The 17,550-nt window shown below is 38.5% G+C and overlaps 1 protein-coding gene across 1 annotated transcript in view; it reads right to left on the bottom strand.

The window, feature by feature from the left end:
• The window catches only part of Lrrc69 (leucine rich repeat containing 69), a 117,342-nt gene that overhangs the window by 89,377 nt on the left and 10,415 nt on the right, over positions 1-17,550 (bottom strand). The window contains exons 2-5 of the mRNA XM_059253882.1: positions 16,895-17,021; positions 15,658-15,730; positions 7,349-7,544; positions 4,008-4,079 (exon numbers count right to left, since the gene is read on the bottom strand). Coding sequence (XP_059109865.1) covers positions 4,008-4,079; positions 7,349-7,544; positions 15,658-15,730; positions 16,895-17,021 — 468 coding nt within the window. The remainder of the gene's footprint in view (positions 1-4,007; positions 4,080-7,348; positions 7,545-15,657; positions 15,731-16,894; positions 17,022-17,550) is intronic.

Genomic DNA, 17,550 nt, shown 5'->3' on the forward strand with positions numbered 1-17,550 from the left:
AGTATATATATACCTTTTAAATGATGATTGCTTCTATTATTGCTTTACTTTTTTTTTTTTTTTTTGCTTTTTGCTTTTGTTTGACAAGATCTCCTAAATTCCAGGCTGGCCCAAGCTTACTATGCAGCTGAGGATGACCTCAAATGTTTGATTGTCCTAGCTCCACTAGCATGACAGGCATGTTCCAACACACAGGTTTAGGAAGTGCTGGGAATCAAACCAAGGCTTCATGCATGCTACGAGCACCCTACCAACTGTACTACATCCTCAGTCCCAAATTACTTCTATAACCAGAAAAATGCTAAGCAGGTTACAGTGGCACACACTTGTAATCAGGTTTCCAGTTAACATTCTTATTTGTATAATAATGCCTGATTTAAAATAACAGCTTTGGGGGTGTGAGGGACTGGAGAGATAGACCAGCAGTTAACAGCACTTGTTCTTACAGAGGACCCAGGATGAATTCCCAGCACCCACATGGCTTCTCACAGATCTTCATAACTCCAGTTCTAGAGGATCTGACACCTTCTTCTGACCTCCAAAGGCTCTGGATACACACACAGTGGCAAAACACTCATAGACATAAAATAGGTAAATCTAAAAAATCAGCTTCAAATATTTAAAAGCTACCTCAATAAAAATCATACATATACTACTGCAAAATAACGGCATTTTCTAAGTTGCACACCAAATTTTAGAGCATGAAACAGCATAAAGCTCAAATGAAGATTATCTTTAAAAGAACCACAGTAAAATAAATTATTTAAATCTATTCTACAGGATACAATTCCCATATTGTTGGAGTTCAATGTGCTTCAAAATAGCAGATACATGACTTTCACTTTGCTCTTCCATTTTTCCTATCTTTCAATATCTTATAGTAAAACATGTTTTAAAGCACACCCTTCAGAAAGTTACTGCTTCCTATTATCACCTGTAGATGGTGAATGATCACTATAATTGCTGTACTGTGCATTACCAATCACTACTTCAATATTACCATGTTTCACATATAATTCATTGTCAAAGTAATCTCTATTCTTTTTTTTTTCTTTTTTTTTTTTTGGTTTTTCGAGACAGGGTTTCTCTGTGTAGCTTTGCACCTTTTCCTGGAACTCACTTGGTAGCCCAGGCTGGCCTCGAACTCACAGAGATCCGCCTGGCTCTGCCTCCTGAGTACTGGGATTAAAGGCGTGCGCCACCACCGCCTGGCGTAATCTCTATTCTTTTGACACTCTCTATAAAACAGTTTATAATCATTTACCAACTTAATATGCTCATGAGGTGAGTGGTTTTAAGTGGCAACTCAACGACTTATCTGAAATCATAGTTTTGTAAATAGGAACTTAGGGATTTAAGCTAATGTACACATGACTCCAAACCCAGTCCATATCCGTCATGCTTACACTGCTCAGTCTTCATTGTTGGTCACGTTCACATGCTTCACTTTGAAACTGAACTCTGTAACACTTAGAACTATATGATAGTCAGTGATTTAGCTCTGCGCTTGCCTTGTGTTCCATCAGTTTGCCCCATCTCTCTAATGTGGGAAACTGATTTTGCACCAATAATTTGTAGAAAATCATCACTGATTTAGAAAGGAAAATCATTTTGAAAATTCTGAAGCAAATAATTGGGAACAAAGCTCAGATAAGTTTTGTATACCATCTTATTTCAGAGAGTGTACAGAAATTTCTGAAAGTGAATCTGGCATATATAATATCAAAGGCATGCTAAAATTATTGGAAACAAGGGTGTTTAAACAAAATTATTGATATAGAATCTCTTTTTAGAAGAAGCTGTGAATTAACGGTAATACCAAGGTAGATGCTGAGTGTAGTTGAAAAACATAATCTAGGTTTGTTCATTTAATAAATTATATTAAGTTGAAATTCAAGATCTGTTTGATAGTGAAGTTCACAGTCTAACATCAGTGTAGACTTGAAAAGGATCATTCCTTTAAATGGTCTGTGCTACAGTGGTACCATGGTAGAAGCAACACCAGAAGGGTGTTCTGGAAGTTAGGCTTGTACCACACTGCACCGAGTTGACTCAAGACCCACAGTATGAAGAAAATCATGGAGTCTTTACCAAGTCTTTCCTATAACTTGAAACCATAAATTTTTAATAATATAGTAAATCTTTAAAAAATAAAATGTGAGATGTGGTGGTTAACATTTATTACCAATTTATAGGCTCTGGAATCACCCAAAAAGCAAGCTTTGGGGCGTGCCTGTGTAGGGTTACTTAGACTGGGTTAGTCTGTAGAGATCCTGGGGGGATTATTTAGTTAATAGAGGTGGGAAGACCCACTCTGAATATGGGCAGCACCATTCCATGGGCTGGGTGCCAGAATACATAAAAGAGAGAGAAAGCTGAGCACTAGCATTCAGTTATGAACACACAAGAGCAATTGCTTCACCCTCCTGAGGCCATGGCTTCTCCGCCATGATGATCTACACCCTTGAACTGTGAAGCAGAACAAATCCTTCCTTCTGAGGATACTGCTGTTAGGAAGTCTGACACAGCAACAGAGAAGAGTATAGGGAAGGACTATTAACTCAGTATTGAAAGGACAAACCAGAACTTAGTGAACGAAAGCTCACACAACGTTCACAGCAGCCCTGCTCACAGTGAGCAGGAGACTGAAACACCCCGAGTGTCCATCCTCAGAATAGATAAGCAGACTGTACACACACATGTGGTGTGAGTAGCTGTGATTCAGCCTAGAAGAAAAAAGGATAACCCAACTCTTTATAGCAGGGATGAACTGGAGGGACACCGTGCTAAATAAAACAAGCAAAATAAACAAAAGGACAAATGTCAGCTAATTCTACCTCTGTGGAAAGCACAAAGTAATCAAATTCATAGAGACAGAAAGAAGAATGGTGTTTCCAAAAGAAAGAGAAATGTCTCATTCTGAAATGCTGTGGTAGATGCTAAGAAGAGAATTAGAAATTTATCTAATTGGGAATTTGTCTAATGACACCCTTCAGTTGGTAAGGTAACAGAATAAGTTCGGTGGGTAGGTGGTGGTAACGGACCATATCAAAGTACTGTGGCAATAGTGCCCCATTAAAAGATAAGGCTTTCTGCTCTTTTCTGAAGAGAAAGGAAGAGGAGTGGATGGGGGAGAGAGGAGGTTCGGGAGAGGGACTGAGACGAGAGAAGGAATGGATAAGAGAAAGGATGGATAGGAAACTGATTGGGCTAGAAAACAATTAACTAATAAATTAATTTTAAAAAGATAAGGCACTTATAATATATATTTTACCACAATCAGAATATTGCATGCATTTTCCTTAAGCACATTTTGAACTCACTATTTCATATTTTTATCCTTTTCAGTATAAATTATTTTTGTTGCATTAAAATGTCTGAAAACTACACTTTGAGTCAATCAAAAAGAAAAAAAATAGTGGATCCACAGGTATTTACTGAATACTTTCTAGATTAATAGACTTGTAATTGTTTCCTTAAGTGTTCCAGCATGTTCACTTGGATATAAAAATGCAATATGAAAAACAGCTATTCCTTTACCCAAAGTTAGAAATTACCAAAATGAACTGTCTCTTTTATTTGAAATAAAACAAAGTCAAAATTCACTGCATTTTTATAGTTGATGGCTTAAAGACAACTAACAAAAGGGTCACCTCTGGGTTAACCATATAGAATAAAATTCTTTGTCCAGGAAAGAAATCTCTTCAAAAAATCAGAGGTGACCAAAAGCAGCACGGAATAACCAAAGAATTTAATTGTAACTGATAGATTAAATATTTATGATAATAATCAGCATTCATTTAGTTCAAGCAAGCCCAGAAGGCACAGAACACAAGGAAAAGGATGAGAAAGAATGGGTTTTGAAATTCTAGAACAAAGAAAATCTTTGAGTCATTGTACAAATCAAGGCTCCAATTACCACAGCTTTTACTGGCTGCTTGTGTTTTCTATTCCCAATAGTACAAACAGAGTGATTTTTAATTGTTGTAAAAATTGACTGTACTTACGCCTGCTGGAAATATCTGAATAACATTTCCAGCTATGTCCAGGATTCTTAGTTTTTTAAGATGACAAAGTCCCTGTGTCAGAAGACAAAAGAGAGTTTTTAATATAAAATTGGAAGTATTAACTTTTAGTTCAGAGTTGATTGAGGTGTCCCTCCATCAAGACAGTCTTTCCCAAGGACATCTCTATGGAATGTCAAATATCTACAAATCCTCACTTCTTCCAAGCACTGCAGAGCAACATACCATATTCTAAGTTAACTGTTTCTAGGTCTGAACCAAGTCTCACTCTTATTTAGTGTAGTCATAGGCAAGTTCCTAAGCATCTTTTTGGATTTTAATTTCTCCACCTCTTCTAAACAGAAATGATATATGAATGTGATTGTTAAGTGGATTAACTGAGTTACCAAACTCAAACAACCTAATATTCAGTGAGGACTCTTAGACACTACCTATTATCAAAGTAGAACCCTGTGAAACAGAAAACAGCTATAATCCTGAAATATTTTCTGTAATGATAATTTCACCAGAATTTATAGTACATCTATCTTTTGCTTAGTACTAGGATAACACAACTCTTTCCTCATAAAAGAAATAAAGCCCATGATTATACCTACATGGTCAATACAACTGTGTGTTACCACAGTAGCCACATGGTTGTTATAGGACATCTTATTTCTAGTATTTCTATTAACAAGCAAATGAAAACTAGGGTTTTAAAACCTAAAAACATGTTTTAAATTGAAAAACAAGGGTATAATTTATTAAATGACTTCAATTATGGTAGGAATGTATCTGCAATGCTATTATTTTGGTGGCAGAGTTTCTCCCTAGGGAAATGGTATATCTCCTTAGCCATATCCAATAGTCTTCATCTTTAATTGCATGCTAACACAAGTTACATCCTCTGGGAATAGATTATGAGTCTGTAATACTGAATGTACTTTAGATTCCTATCTTTGTAAATGCAGGTCAAGAAACAGACTTGGACAGAAATTATTCCATAAAGAGAACATTGTTACTGAGACAGAACTGTAGGAGAAGAAAACCTGTAGAAGAAGAGTATTAAAACAACAGAAAATGACCAAAAAAGACTGAAAATTCTCTTTTAATTCTTTTAGAACATTATATATATTGTGTGTGTGTGTGTTTACTATCCACAGAGACCAGAAAAGGGTATCAGATCCCCTATAAATGAAGTTATGGATGGTTGTGAACTACTATGTGGGTGCTGGAAATTGAACCTGGGTCCTCTGTAAGAGCATCAAGTGCTCTGAACCACTGAGCCATCTCTCTAGTCCCTAGATGTGGATCTTCATTCTTCCTGTTTTGCAGGGAGAAAGACTACATTTATTCCCCCCCCCCAAAAAAAACCATCAAACTTATCCCATTTACCTAGTTTAAGTCTTATGTCTATCACTGGCAAATCACAATGTCCAGTGTGAAGGACTATTCTGATTTGGCTACACGACCTGAGTAGTGGGACAGGACAACACTAAGCAAGCCTCAAAGACTTTCAGGGGAGTGAATTTACAAGTCTGTAGCACAACACCAGTATAAAAACAAAAAGAAAGAGATGCTAGACAGAGAAAAGCAAATACAGCCAAACTATACAGTAGGCACCAAGCTAAAGGTTGGCATTCTTCATGACTAAGAAGAACATGAATTACATTGAAATTTTTAACAATTTTCATTTGTCCACTAAGACCAAGGCAAATGCCAAGGTACTGTTTCAGGAAACTTAAACAAAGTTAAGAAGCTTGGCTTCAGGACTTGTACTTTTAATGTAAGAATATATTTTGTAAATTTCCAGGAAGGGAGGTAAGTTGGTCTTCTATAACAGAAAACCACTGATTGCAAAACTTACAAACAATAGCAATGTATTCTCACTTGTACAGAATGAAAAAGACTAAGGTCAGAGTGCCAGCACAGTAGGGCTATGATGTGCTCTTTTCTAGGTTGGAAACTGCCAACTTTTTGCTATGCCATCACATGTTGGAAAGAACCCTTTATCCCTATGAAGTCTCTCAAGATGCTTTGTTTTGGTTCGATTTGGTTTGGCTTCGTTTGGTTGCTTAAGACAGAGTCTTATGTATGCCAGCAGGCTGGCCTCCATCTCATGTAACTGAGGATGCTTCAGAATTTTTGATCCTGAGTGATGGATTGCAGGAGTGTACTACCATACCTAATTTTGGAACCTCTTTAATAAGGATGATAGTTTCATTCATGAGGAACCCACTCTCATGACCTAATTTCCTCACAATGCTGCCACTTCCTGTTCCATCACACTAAAGTTATGAATCACTGAGTACACGAGCATCTTGGACCACATAAAGCCACAAAGGAATATGCTGGACTTATGCTTTCAGTAGAATGCTTTGGGAAGTGACACATTAGTCCATATGCTAGCATTCTCACTCCATTTCTTAACTGCATGCCCTCTTTTATGAATTCTGAAATTCTTTGTTGAATTTTTAAATGCTGATGTCATTATGACCAGCTCACAGACCTAGTGGTCTTATTTCTGTAACAGCAAGAAATATCCATCTATATTTAATAAGTGTATGATTCAAATGTATTTCTAAGTAGTAATTGTCCCAATATCTACTTCCACCTATTGAATCAGTTTCATGAAAGCAATCTTTTAAAAGTAAGAAGCTTTCTCTACAAAACTCAAAGCTGTCTCATGTTGTTTCTGTTCATTCATCTGTTTATCCATATACAAACTCAAATCCAGAGACTATTTTTTGACTTCAACTATCACAAAAACAGTGATAGTTTTATGTTAAGACTATACTTCAGAAGTGCTAGGTCCATCTCTCTCTCTCCTCTCCTCTCTCTCTCTCTCTCTCTCTCTCTCTCTCTCTCTCTCTCTCTCTCTGTTTTTGGAGACAGGGTTTCTCTGTGTAGCTGTGTGCCTTTCCTGGGACTCACTCTGTAGCCCAGGCAGGCCTCGAACTCACAGAGATCCACCTGGCTCTGCCTCCCGAGTGCTGGGATTAAAGGCGTGCGCCACCACCACCTGGCTAGGTCCATCTCTTATTCAAAGGGTTCTTTTCATATCCCCCAAACCTCTTTAGAGAAATTAAAATGGAGCCTAAGAGGAATGTAACACAAATATAAACAGAAAATATACATTCATACACATGTGTACACATACACATAATTCATAATGTATTAGGAAATGATTCATGCATCTTTATCAAAACAAATGAACTTGGAAGTGCTTTATCATTTATAATGCAGGCTAAAAAGAACAATGATATATAACCACTTCCCGTCATGTTAAAGGAGTTCTTTGCCAACAGCAACAATAACAAAGTGAGCGGCCCTTTTGTCTTTACCTCTGGTAAAACTTCAATGTTATTCCTGACCAGAAAAAGCTGCCGAAGATTCTGCAAGAGCTTAATCTCTTCAGGGATGCACGTGAGCTGATTGTAGTTAAGATGCAATCCAGAAAGATGCACAAGGGAGCAAAGCTCTGTAGGGATCGTGGTGAGCTGGTTATGATTGATGCTTAGGTAGGTAAGATTCCTCAGCCTAAAACAATAAACAAACGAAGAGTGTGAGTCAACCTCACTGACAAAGAGAGTCCACTGTAAAAGTGTCATTTCTTAAGTGTCATTTTTTTCTTGGGGCCCCTCTGGATCTTATCAAGTGTTTGGAACCTACTGTAAATAAAGGTTTTTTTAAAAAAAAAAATTATATTCAGAAAGCTATGTAATATCTAGATTTAATCAAAAGACAATTCTGCCAGGTATGGTGGTGCATGTCTGTATTGCCAACAGCTCGGGAGGCAGAGGCAAGTGGACCCCTATTTGTTCAAGGCCAGCCTGGTCTACATGGTGAATTCCAGGCCAGCCAAGGCTACACTGATGTCTCAACAACTACTACAAAGTAAAAGGAAAAAGAGAGAAAGAGTAGAAATGGGTGTAATGCTAAATTGTTGCAGAAGATGAAAAGATGGATCGACCACTAAGTCTGCCCTTCTGGACAAAACAGTTTAGGAGACACTAGGTAGAGACAGAAAATGTTACTAGGGGTGGAAAGGCATGTAAAAGGAAGAGAGATAGGGAAAAGATGGGGGAAAACTAACAAAACCAAATTTTGCTTGAAAAACTTCCATAATGAAACCTAATTCACTGTAATCTAATAAAAAATATTAGTAACTGTTTAGACATTAGATTGTTCACTACAAAAACACTGGCCCCTTCAAGAATAAAATCACATTTTAAAACTTTTAAGGTACTAAAATTAGGGAGAGAACATACAAAATTTTGTACAAAATACTATTGAGTACAAAAACTTATTGTATCTCTACATGTAGCCATAAATAATTGGATAGGAAAGGCTTAAGAAATGCCATTTATGATGACATAATAATAAAAACATATATAAAATAAGAAAACATTTAACAAAAGGCATGAGAGACCTAACTGAGAACATGTAAGCAGCTCTAATTAAAAGAATTATATTATGCTCATGTGAAAAAAAAGTTTATAGTACCAATATAGACATGTAGATTCAATAAGAAAATTTATTTTTGTATAGAAGTTAAGAAATTAATTTTAAAATTTAAAAATTTAGAAACTTAAAGAATCAAACAGTCAAAAATTCTTATTAAAGGAACAAAGGACTGAAAAAAGGAAGTCACATTACTATATTCAAATGGGACAGCACAGCTGCAGTGGCTGGTTTGGGAGAAATGACAGTCCTGGGACTTGAAAGTTTGTACCCTTCCTGTCTAATGAGCCCTGTGTAGAACTGTGAAACTGGGCTTCTAGGAGGTCACACGGGTCAAATTAGGTTATAGATCCAAATGAAAACCAAAACTATACTGTTTATAAAAAACAATACACAGCCGGGCAGTGATGGCGCACGCCTTTAATCCCAGCACTCGGGAGGCAGAGCCAGGTGGATCTCTGTGAGTTCGAGTCCAGCCTGGACTAAAGAGTGAGTTCCAGGAAAGGCGCAAAGCTACACAGAGAAACCCTGTCTTGAAAACAACAACAACAACAAAATACAGTATATTTTCTTGACAGCTTTGGGGTAGGCAAAGACTTCTTTAAAGCAAACATAAAAGAAAAAACATTTGTAAACTGATGACCATGAAAATTACAAACTATTGTCTATCAAAAGTACCATGAATAAATATATATTTATAAGCATATACATTTACATATATATGCTTTATAAAAGCTACCATTTTGAAAATTAAGACAAGCCATGGCTAGGAAGAAACTATCTGCAATGCATATACTTGTCAAAGCACTTGTACTCAAAATACACAAAGAATGCTTACAATGTTCTAACAGGAGTAATACAACTTTTAATGAACACGATGCTGGAAACAAACACTTTAGGAATGAATACACACACACACATACATGCATGCACACACATGCACAAATACGTAACAACAATTAAAGAAAAAAGAGATCAAGAATCTGATAGAGAATAAAGTAGGGTACATGGGAGGAATTGGAGGAAGAAAAGGAAAAGGGGAAATGATGTGATTATATTTTACTTTCAAAAAACAAGAAAAACATTTTGAAAATAAAAAGAATATGGGTGCATTGGGAAATGAAAAAACAAAGTTTATATAAATGATGAGTAAGAACAGGAAAAGGTACATAACATCATTAGACATCAGTGAAATGTAAACTAAAACTCCATGAGATTTTATGTATACTTGAATAGAGAATATTTAAATTGCAGATGAGAATGTAAAATTGCATAATCACTTTGCTGAAACATTGGCTTTAAAAGTGACATATAAATTAACACTTATACAGTAAGGCTCTACAACTCCACTATTTTGAACTGGAGTGAGAATTAATCATATGCCGATAAAAAAATACTTGTACAAAACTATTTGGCATTGAACAATTCTTGGGCCAAACTAGAAATAATCTGAAGGTCAATAAGCAGGAGACAAGACAAATGATTTATGATACATCTATACAGTAAAATGCTATTTAGGAGAAGTGAAAAATAATGAAGAACCCCAACAATGAGGTAATTCTAAAATTCATATTCTAAGCAAAACAAGACACAGAAGAATGTGTACATGAGGGCTGAGAATGGTTCAGTGGTAAAGAGCACCTATTACAATTTTTTTTAAAAAGTTATTATAAAATAAGAATGTGTATATACTCTATGATTCCATTAAATAAGTCCTAAAACAACTAATTTGCTAATCAGTTGCCTGTGAGAGGTTAAGAAGTCCAAAGTAACTAGGAGTATTCTGGGTTGTATGAGATATTCTGACTACTATTAGCATATAGACTTGTCATAACTCTCCAGATTATAGATTCATGAATCCTGCATACTATTTGCTCAGCAGAAAACCTCAGCAATTAGGCTGTCTAAATATTACTAACCTTCAGAGATCATGTAAGGTAGAATGGAGAGGGCAGAAGAGAATTTGCAAGGAATTAAGCAAGAAAGGAAAGCTACAGACAAAAACAATGAAAGAGCTAGAGAGAAAGCAAAGAGGTTGACCAGTGGAGACAAAGAAGCTGAGAACCAAGTGAGCTCAGGAGCACATCCATTAGTTACCACGTTGTCAGCCTCGAAGACATATCTACAAGCAATACTTGACAAAATAGGCAGGTTGTAATCAAGAATGAATATATGTATTTATATACGTGTGTAGATGATGGATTTATGTATATGTGTGTGTGCAACAACAATTATTGAAAAAAGAGGTCATGGATTTGAAAGAGAACAAGGAGTGGTATATGGGAAGGCTTGAGAGGAGGAAAGAGAAAGGGAAAATGATGTAGTTATATTTTAACCTCAAAAAATAAAAGAAATAATTTTTTAAATAATCAGAAGGTAATTAACTTCGAGTGGAGTAGAGTCAAACAAGAACTAGACGTTGAAAAGGAATGAAGGAAAGGGGAGGGGGCTGGATAGGGGGTGGGAACAGCAAGGGTCAGATGTGGGGAGGATGGAGGGAGAGAGTACTGGGAGAGAATCTGGAATCAGGAGGCATGTCTGGGATTAGCTAAAAACCGAGTGCAATGGAAACTCCCAGACATCTATGAGGGTGGCCCTAGATAAGACTCCTAGCAATGGAAGATACTGAGCCTGAATCAGCCATCTCCTGTAACCAGACAAGACTTCCAGTGGAGGGATCAGGACACCAACCCAGCCACAAACCCTTCGACCTACCATTTGTCCTGCCTACAAGATGTGTTGAGGTAAAGGTGGAGCAGAAATTGTGGGAGTGACCAACTAATGACTGGCACAGCTTGAAACCCATACCACGAGAGGTAGCTCACCCCTGAGGGCCAGGACCCAGAGCGGGATACCCCAGAGACCAGGATAGAACCAAACATGACTGGCAAACAAACAAAAAGTCAATTAAACGATTCCTAATGATAATCTGCTATATATATATATAGATTGGTGGGTAGCTCAACTACTATCAGGGAAGCTTCACCCAGCAACTTCTGGAAACAGATGCAGATCCATAGCCAAACATTAGGCAGAGCTCAGGGAATCCTACAGAAGAAGGGGAGAAAGGATCGTAGGACCTAGGAGTGTCAAGGACACTACAGAACCAACTAACTTGGGTTCATAGTGGCCCACAGAGACTGAACCGACAACCAGGGAGCCTGCATGGGACTGACCTAGCCCTCTGCATATATGTTACAGTTGTATAACTTGGTCCTCTTGTGGGACTCCTAACAGTGGGAACAAGGGCTGTCTCTGACTCTGTTGCTTGCTTTTGGGGACCCTTTCCTCCTACTGGATTATCTCATCCAGCCTTAATAGGAGAAGAGGTGCCTAATATCACTACAACTTGATATACCAAGACTGGCTGATGTCCATAGGAGGCCCACCCATTTCTGAAGAGAAACAGAGGAGGAGTGGATGATGATGGGGAGGAGAGATGGAGGAGGGACTGGAAGGAGAGGAGGAAGGGGAAACTTTTCTTGGGATATAAAAACAAAAATAAGTAAGTAAGGAATGAAAATGCATGGGTGTGTCCTACAGCGAAAGACACAGAGCTTGTTCTTCATTGCTCAGTTAAATCATTGTTTCAGTTGAGCTCTTTGGGTTTCCACTGAGGTGTGGTTTTTCTTTGCTATTCTTTTCCCCCAAACTCTATAATGAGCTCAGAGCTTGTTACAAATGTGTCTGTCATGTGTTTGGGTGAGTCAGGGTCTAACACCCTTCTCCTTTCAGGAGAGCAGGGAGAGCACCTTGCAAAGGGAACCTGGAGAAGGCCTGCACTTGCAGCTCCTCCTTGCTCCCCTCCCCCATAGTGGTGACAAATAACTTCACAAAATAGCTTCGCTAGGTGGAAGATGAGAGGGGATGAGTCTTTGATCCCCTCCCCTCTCCTTCTTTCTGTTTCAGAGATTCTCTGTGCAGGAGGCTTCTACTGTCTGCAGCTGTGCAGCTGTTCAGCTATGCAGCTGTGCAGCTATGCAGCTGTGCATTGCCACTCACAACACAGTTATCCAGACTTCAAACCAAAGAACTAGGAAGCTGAAGATATCTTAACCAACGAATTCTTCTCTACCCCTCGTAGAGCGGTTCTGAACAAACTGAGAATAGCAGTGAACAGAAGCCAGGCATTAGCACAGAGCTGACATGGGTCCTATTCGCCCTCCTCTTAACTCATTCATTCATTCATAGCCTTTACTGCTGAAGCAGCTGCTTAATTTCCAGAAGAGTGAGAGGAGGATGCCACACTGCAGGTCTCATGCTTTCCAAAATTCATATACAAAGGAGTGAGCGGGAAGAACATACAACAGATACAATAAAAAGCAACTCATAATAATAATAGTGAAAATCTTACTGAGAACTTATGCTTTTAATTTTTTTCTTATTTCCCTTTTTAAGATTTTTATTTGTGTATGTGTGTCTGTGTGTGTGCACTCACACACAAATGTACACGCACTAGCCGTACACACACACACACACACACACACACACACACACACCGGCACCAGCACATGAACAAACACACTTGACTATATGCTTGTGCACTACATGCATTTGGGTGCCCATAGAGGCCAGAAGAAGGCAGATCACCTGTTCTGAAGTTATTCGTGGTTGTGAGCTGCTGAATGTGGGTGCTGGGATAGGAACCCGGGTCTTCTGCAAGAGCAGCAAGTGCCATTAACTGCTGAGCCATCTCTCCAGCTCCCAATAACTTACTGAATCTTAAAAAACCTTTATAGATACTATTCAACCACAAAAACACCTTATAAAGTAAATACTATTATCACCCTCGTTGTAAAAATGAAAAACATTAAGGTATGGAAATGCAAAGAAATTTCTCCCACTGGAGCTAGACAGATACCTTGTCAGTTAAGACTCAATACTGCTCTTGCAGATGACCCAGATTTGGTTATCAGTATCTATCAACAGGCAGCTCACAACTGCCTGTAACTCTAGCTTCAGAGAATCCCATTTCATGCACTGGCTTCCCCAAGCAGCTGGAACTCACATAAACAAATCCACGCAGACACACATTCATCTCAACGTCAGCCTGTAGTCTCTAAACATACTGTCATACACATGTTATACATAATTTAAAAATAAAATTAAAACCTTTAAAATAAAAAAACTTCACCAGGATGAGGAAGTGAAATTCCACTTGCAAAGATGACCAGTTAGCTTGTATCTATGGTCAGAATAGAGATGAGCTAGAGCTAACTATGAGAACCAAATGGCCCACAGGTTTGGGATCCCACTTTTTCTAATGAAAGCCATCCTTCCGTTTTCCTGTATATAATCTTTCATGTGCATGCATCTTTAAATAGTGTGCACCCCACTCCAAACACAGCTTCTCAAACTGCAGAGTCATATCACCACTGCAAGGGCTTTGAAGTTCAGCTACTCAAAAGTCTCACATCACAAGGGGCGGAAAGTGAGATTTAGGGCAGTTAACTAGCTAGTCCAAGGTCACAAGGCTAGTTGCACAAACTTATATTCTGAACCTGAGTTACCAGTTCCCTTCAATATATCTTTTTCTGTTCACTGTATCAACATCAGTATATACACCAATTGATTGGTAAGTTAAAACCATGGAAAAGCAAGCAACTACTGGCATTTTAGTTATCATAAGTATTTCTCTTCTACAGAAATTAGATTGTTCATTTTTTTCAAATCTTATTTATTTTATTTATATCTTATGTATGAGTGCTCTGAATGTATACCTGCAGGCCAGAAGAGGGAATCAGATTCTATTATAGATGGTTGTGAGCCACCATATGGTTGCTGGGGATTAAACTCAGGTCCTCTGGAAGAGCAGCCAGTGCTCTTAACCCCGGAGCCATCTCTCCAGCCCCCATTCATTTTTTTTTCTATTTATTCTACTTAAAGTACTTCCCCCCCCCCATAAAAGGATTTGGAGAGAAGTATAGACAAGTGAATTGGAACACATTAGACTTTGCGGACAGACAGTCCTGTGCTGAGGACTGATCGCAGTGTCACATTCTCTCTGAAGCCTCTAGTTGCTCTTCCATGCATATGTTTCTGTTCAATATGCAATGAAGAATCTCCAAAGTCAACCTGAGCAGAGCTCTCTCCATCTGTCAGAGAAACAGCTCAAGAGTGCATACTAGCTCAGAAAGACAAGGCCTTCAGCTGGCTGCAGAAACACTATAATGATGATCTGTCGGCACAGATGTGCAGGATAAGGGAAAACAACATATTTTGGTTGTTGCTAATGATAATAAAATATGCTGGTTTTTATTTAACGAAAATGACATGGTAATTTTAAATCCTTTGCTTTTATACGACCTTTTCCCATCGAACTCAAAATGGTTTATGACATTGGTGAAATAAAATTTAATGTCCCCAATCTGTGATGGAGCAAGCTCCAAGAACTGAGCTGGCCTATCAATAACATCACCTTAAAGCCTTCTGTTTTATACTCCAACTTTTACTCTTTTTTGTTTGTTTGTTTTGGTTTTGGTTTTTCAAGACAGGGTTTCTCTGTGTAGCTTTGCACCTTTCCTGGAACTCGCTTTGGAGACCAGGCTGGCCTTGAACTCACAGAGATCTGCCTGCCTCTGCCTCCCGAGTGCTGGAATTAAAGGCGTGCGCCACCGCTGGCAACTTTTACTCTTGTATTACCCACTATTTCTCATTTCTCAAAGTAGCTCAGGAATTATTTGCTTAAACTTAGTTATTGGGCGATGGTTCTGTTGGTAAAATGCTTGCTCTGCAAGCATGGGGACCTGAGTGTGGACCTCCTCCAGCCTGGCAGGGTGACACATGTCTGTAATCCCAGAGCTAGGGGTCAGAGATAGGCAGATCCCTGGGACTTGCTGCCACCCAGTTAAACACAAAGGTTGAGCTCCAGGTCCAATGAGAGACCCTATCTCAATAAATAAAGAGGAAAGAGACTGAGGAATCTTCCTAATATCTTGATATCAGACTGTGGTCTCTACACATCCTACCATACACATGTGTACACACATGCATACGCTATATACACACAAAAGAAAAAGAAAAAAAAAACTTCTGTGACTTACTTCAGACTTCTATCTCCCTATGCTTTGTACCCACCCCCAACCCCTGACTACTTGATGCTAGGCCTAACACCATCAAAGGAATGGGATGGAGTTTGGGTAAGCAGAGAAATGTAATGTTTAACCAAGCCTCACTATAAATAAATTACCTGCCAATTTCTTCAGGAAGACTCTTAAGTAGATTATAATTCAGATTAAGCAGAATCAACTCTTGCAAGCCATCTGTCAGAAAATAATATGTCATTTTAGCCATCTGGCAGGAAATAAGTTTTAGTCTTTCTATACACCTTTGAATTCCTTTTGGATTCTTGCTTGGCCATGGTTCTGTTAATTGCCGAAGACAGATGCTTTCTAGCTAAGGCAAAAAGAGAAAATTTATCCCATTGTTACAAACCTAAGCCACCGCATCTGAGGACAAAGAATAGAAGCAGGCTCACCACAAACTGGACCTGAGAACTAAAAGGCAGAACCGGATGTAGTCCACGTTCTCACCAAAGCTTCCCTCAGCTCTCACACCTCTAGCCCTTCGGGATGTAGTCCACGTTCTCACCAAAGCTTCCCTCAGCTCTCACACCTCTAGCCCTTCGGGATGTAGTCCACGTTCTCACCAAAGCTTCCCTCAGCTCTCACACCTCTAGCCCCTCTGTCTTTGTCTTGTCACAACCTTCCTTTTGAACCAACTGGCTCTATTTTCCACTCAAGTATAGTCAGCCCACAGCTCCTGCCACTAACAAGACAGAGTTCTCAATGACAGATCCCTCCATTAATCATGATTTCCCTAAGTTTCATCATCCAGGGCTACTACCATGCAACCAGTTCCTGGAAATTAGTCCCGTTTAGGAATGAAACTACATTTTGGCTTAATCTTTATTTGAAAAAAACAAAGGGCCAGAGTTCTAGACTGCTTTTCCCGATGCTCCAACTTGAAAATTATGGCACCCAATTCAAAATATTAAAAATACCAACAGAAGACAAACAGTTTATTCATGAACTGGATATCCTGTGGATTAGATTTTGTCTCATGTCATGTGATTTTTCTCAAAAAAAAATTAAGCCATTTTAGTCTATCATAATCCTAAAGAAAGCTTACAGTTGACTTAGCTTTAGGATAGGCTTGTGACCTTGATGAATCTATGCTGCTCAGTGGGGATATGGTTATAAAACATAAGGGGTTGGAGGAGAAGGCATGGAGGATGGATTTGATCAAAGCGCATTATATTCATGTATGAGATTTTCAAAAAGTGTATTTTTTAAAAACATTGAAAAGTTTTGCTTCAGAAATTCCTTAATCTCTGCACAGTGGGTGGAATTCTTTTTCATTTCTGTATCAAATTATTGAACTCAAGGGGTTAAATGCAATGCTATAGTATTCCTTAACTAACTTACCACAGACTCCAGTAGCAAATCTATGAACCCTGTTTCCAAATAAATGAAGCTTCTTCAGGGATATAAGGTGTTTCATCTCTTCAGGAACTTCTTCTAATTGGTTGTTTCCCAGATTTAGTAATGTCAACTGTAAACATAGAGATTTAAGGTATTTGTACATTATCAACCTCCAAATGGAAAAGGCAGTAAGTTAAGACTCTGCTGAGATCTATAGAACCTAAGACAACATAAAGACATTATTTTTATCCATTTTCTTAAGCTAGCACACCAAGTAATTTCATTATGGCATTTCATGCATGTCGTCATATTAATTATTCTTATTCATCCCTCTTCCCCACAGCCCTCTGCCTTCTCCAGCCCTCTTTTGTTATTTCCAGTTCTGGCACATCTTTTCCCTCCCCTTCTATATTACATGTATTTTATTACCTTCTCACCAACCCCAGCTGCTCCTTCCTTACAGCTTGCTCTTCTCTCATGGTCTCCTCTCAGACACATACACACACACACACACACACACACACACACACACACACACACACACACTTAAACCTAGATTCTGCATATGAGAGCATATGCTGTTCTTAGGCTGGCTCATTCGCGTAAGTAATGATCTCTAGTTTCACTTATATCTCTGAAAATGTCATGATTCCTTGTTT

The sequence above is a fragment of the Peromyscus eremicus genome, chromosome 2, assembly GCF_949786415.1.
Source record: "Peromyscus eremicus chromosome 2, PerEre_H2_v1, whole genome shotgun sequence".
NCBI lineage: Eukaryota > Metazoa > Chordata > Mammalia > Rodentia > Cricetidae > Peromyscus > Peromyscus eremicus.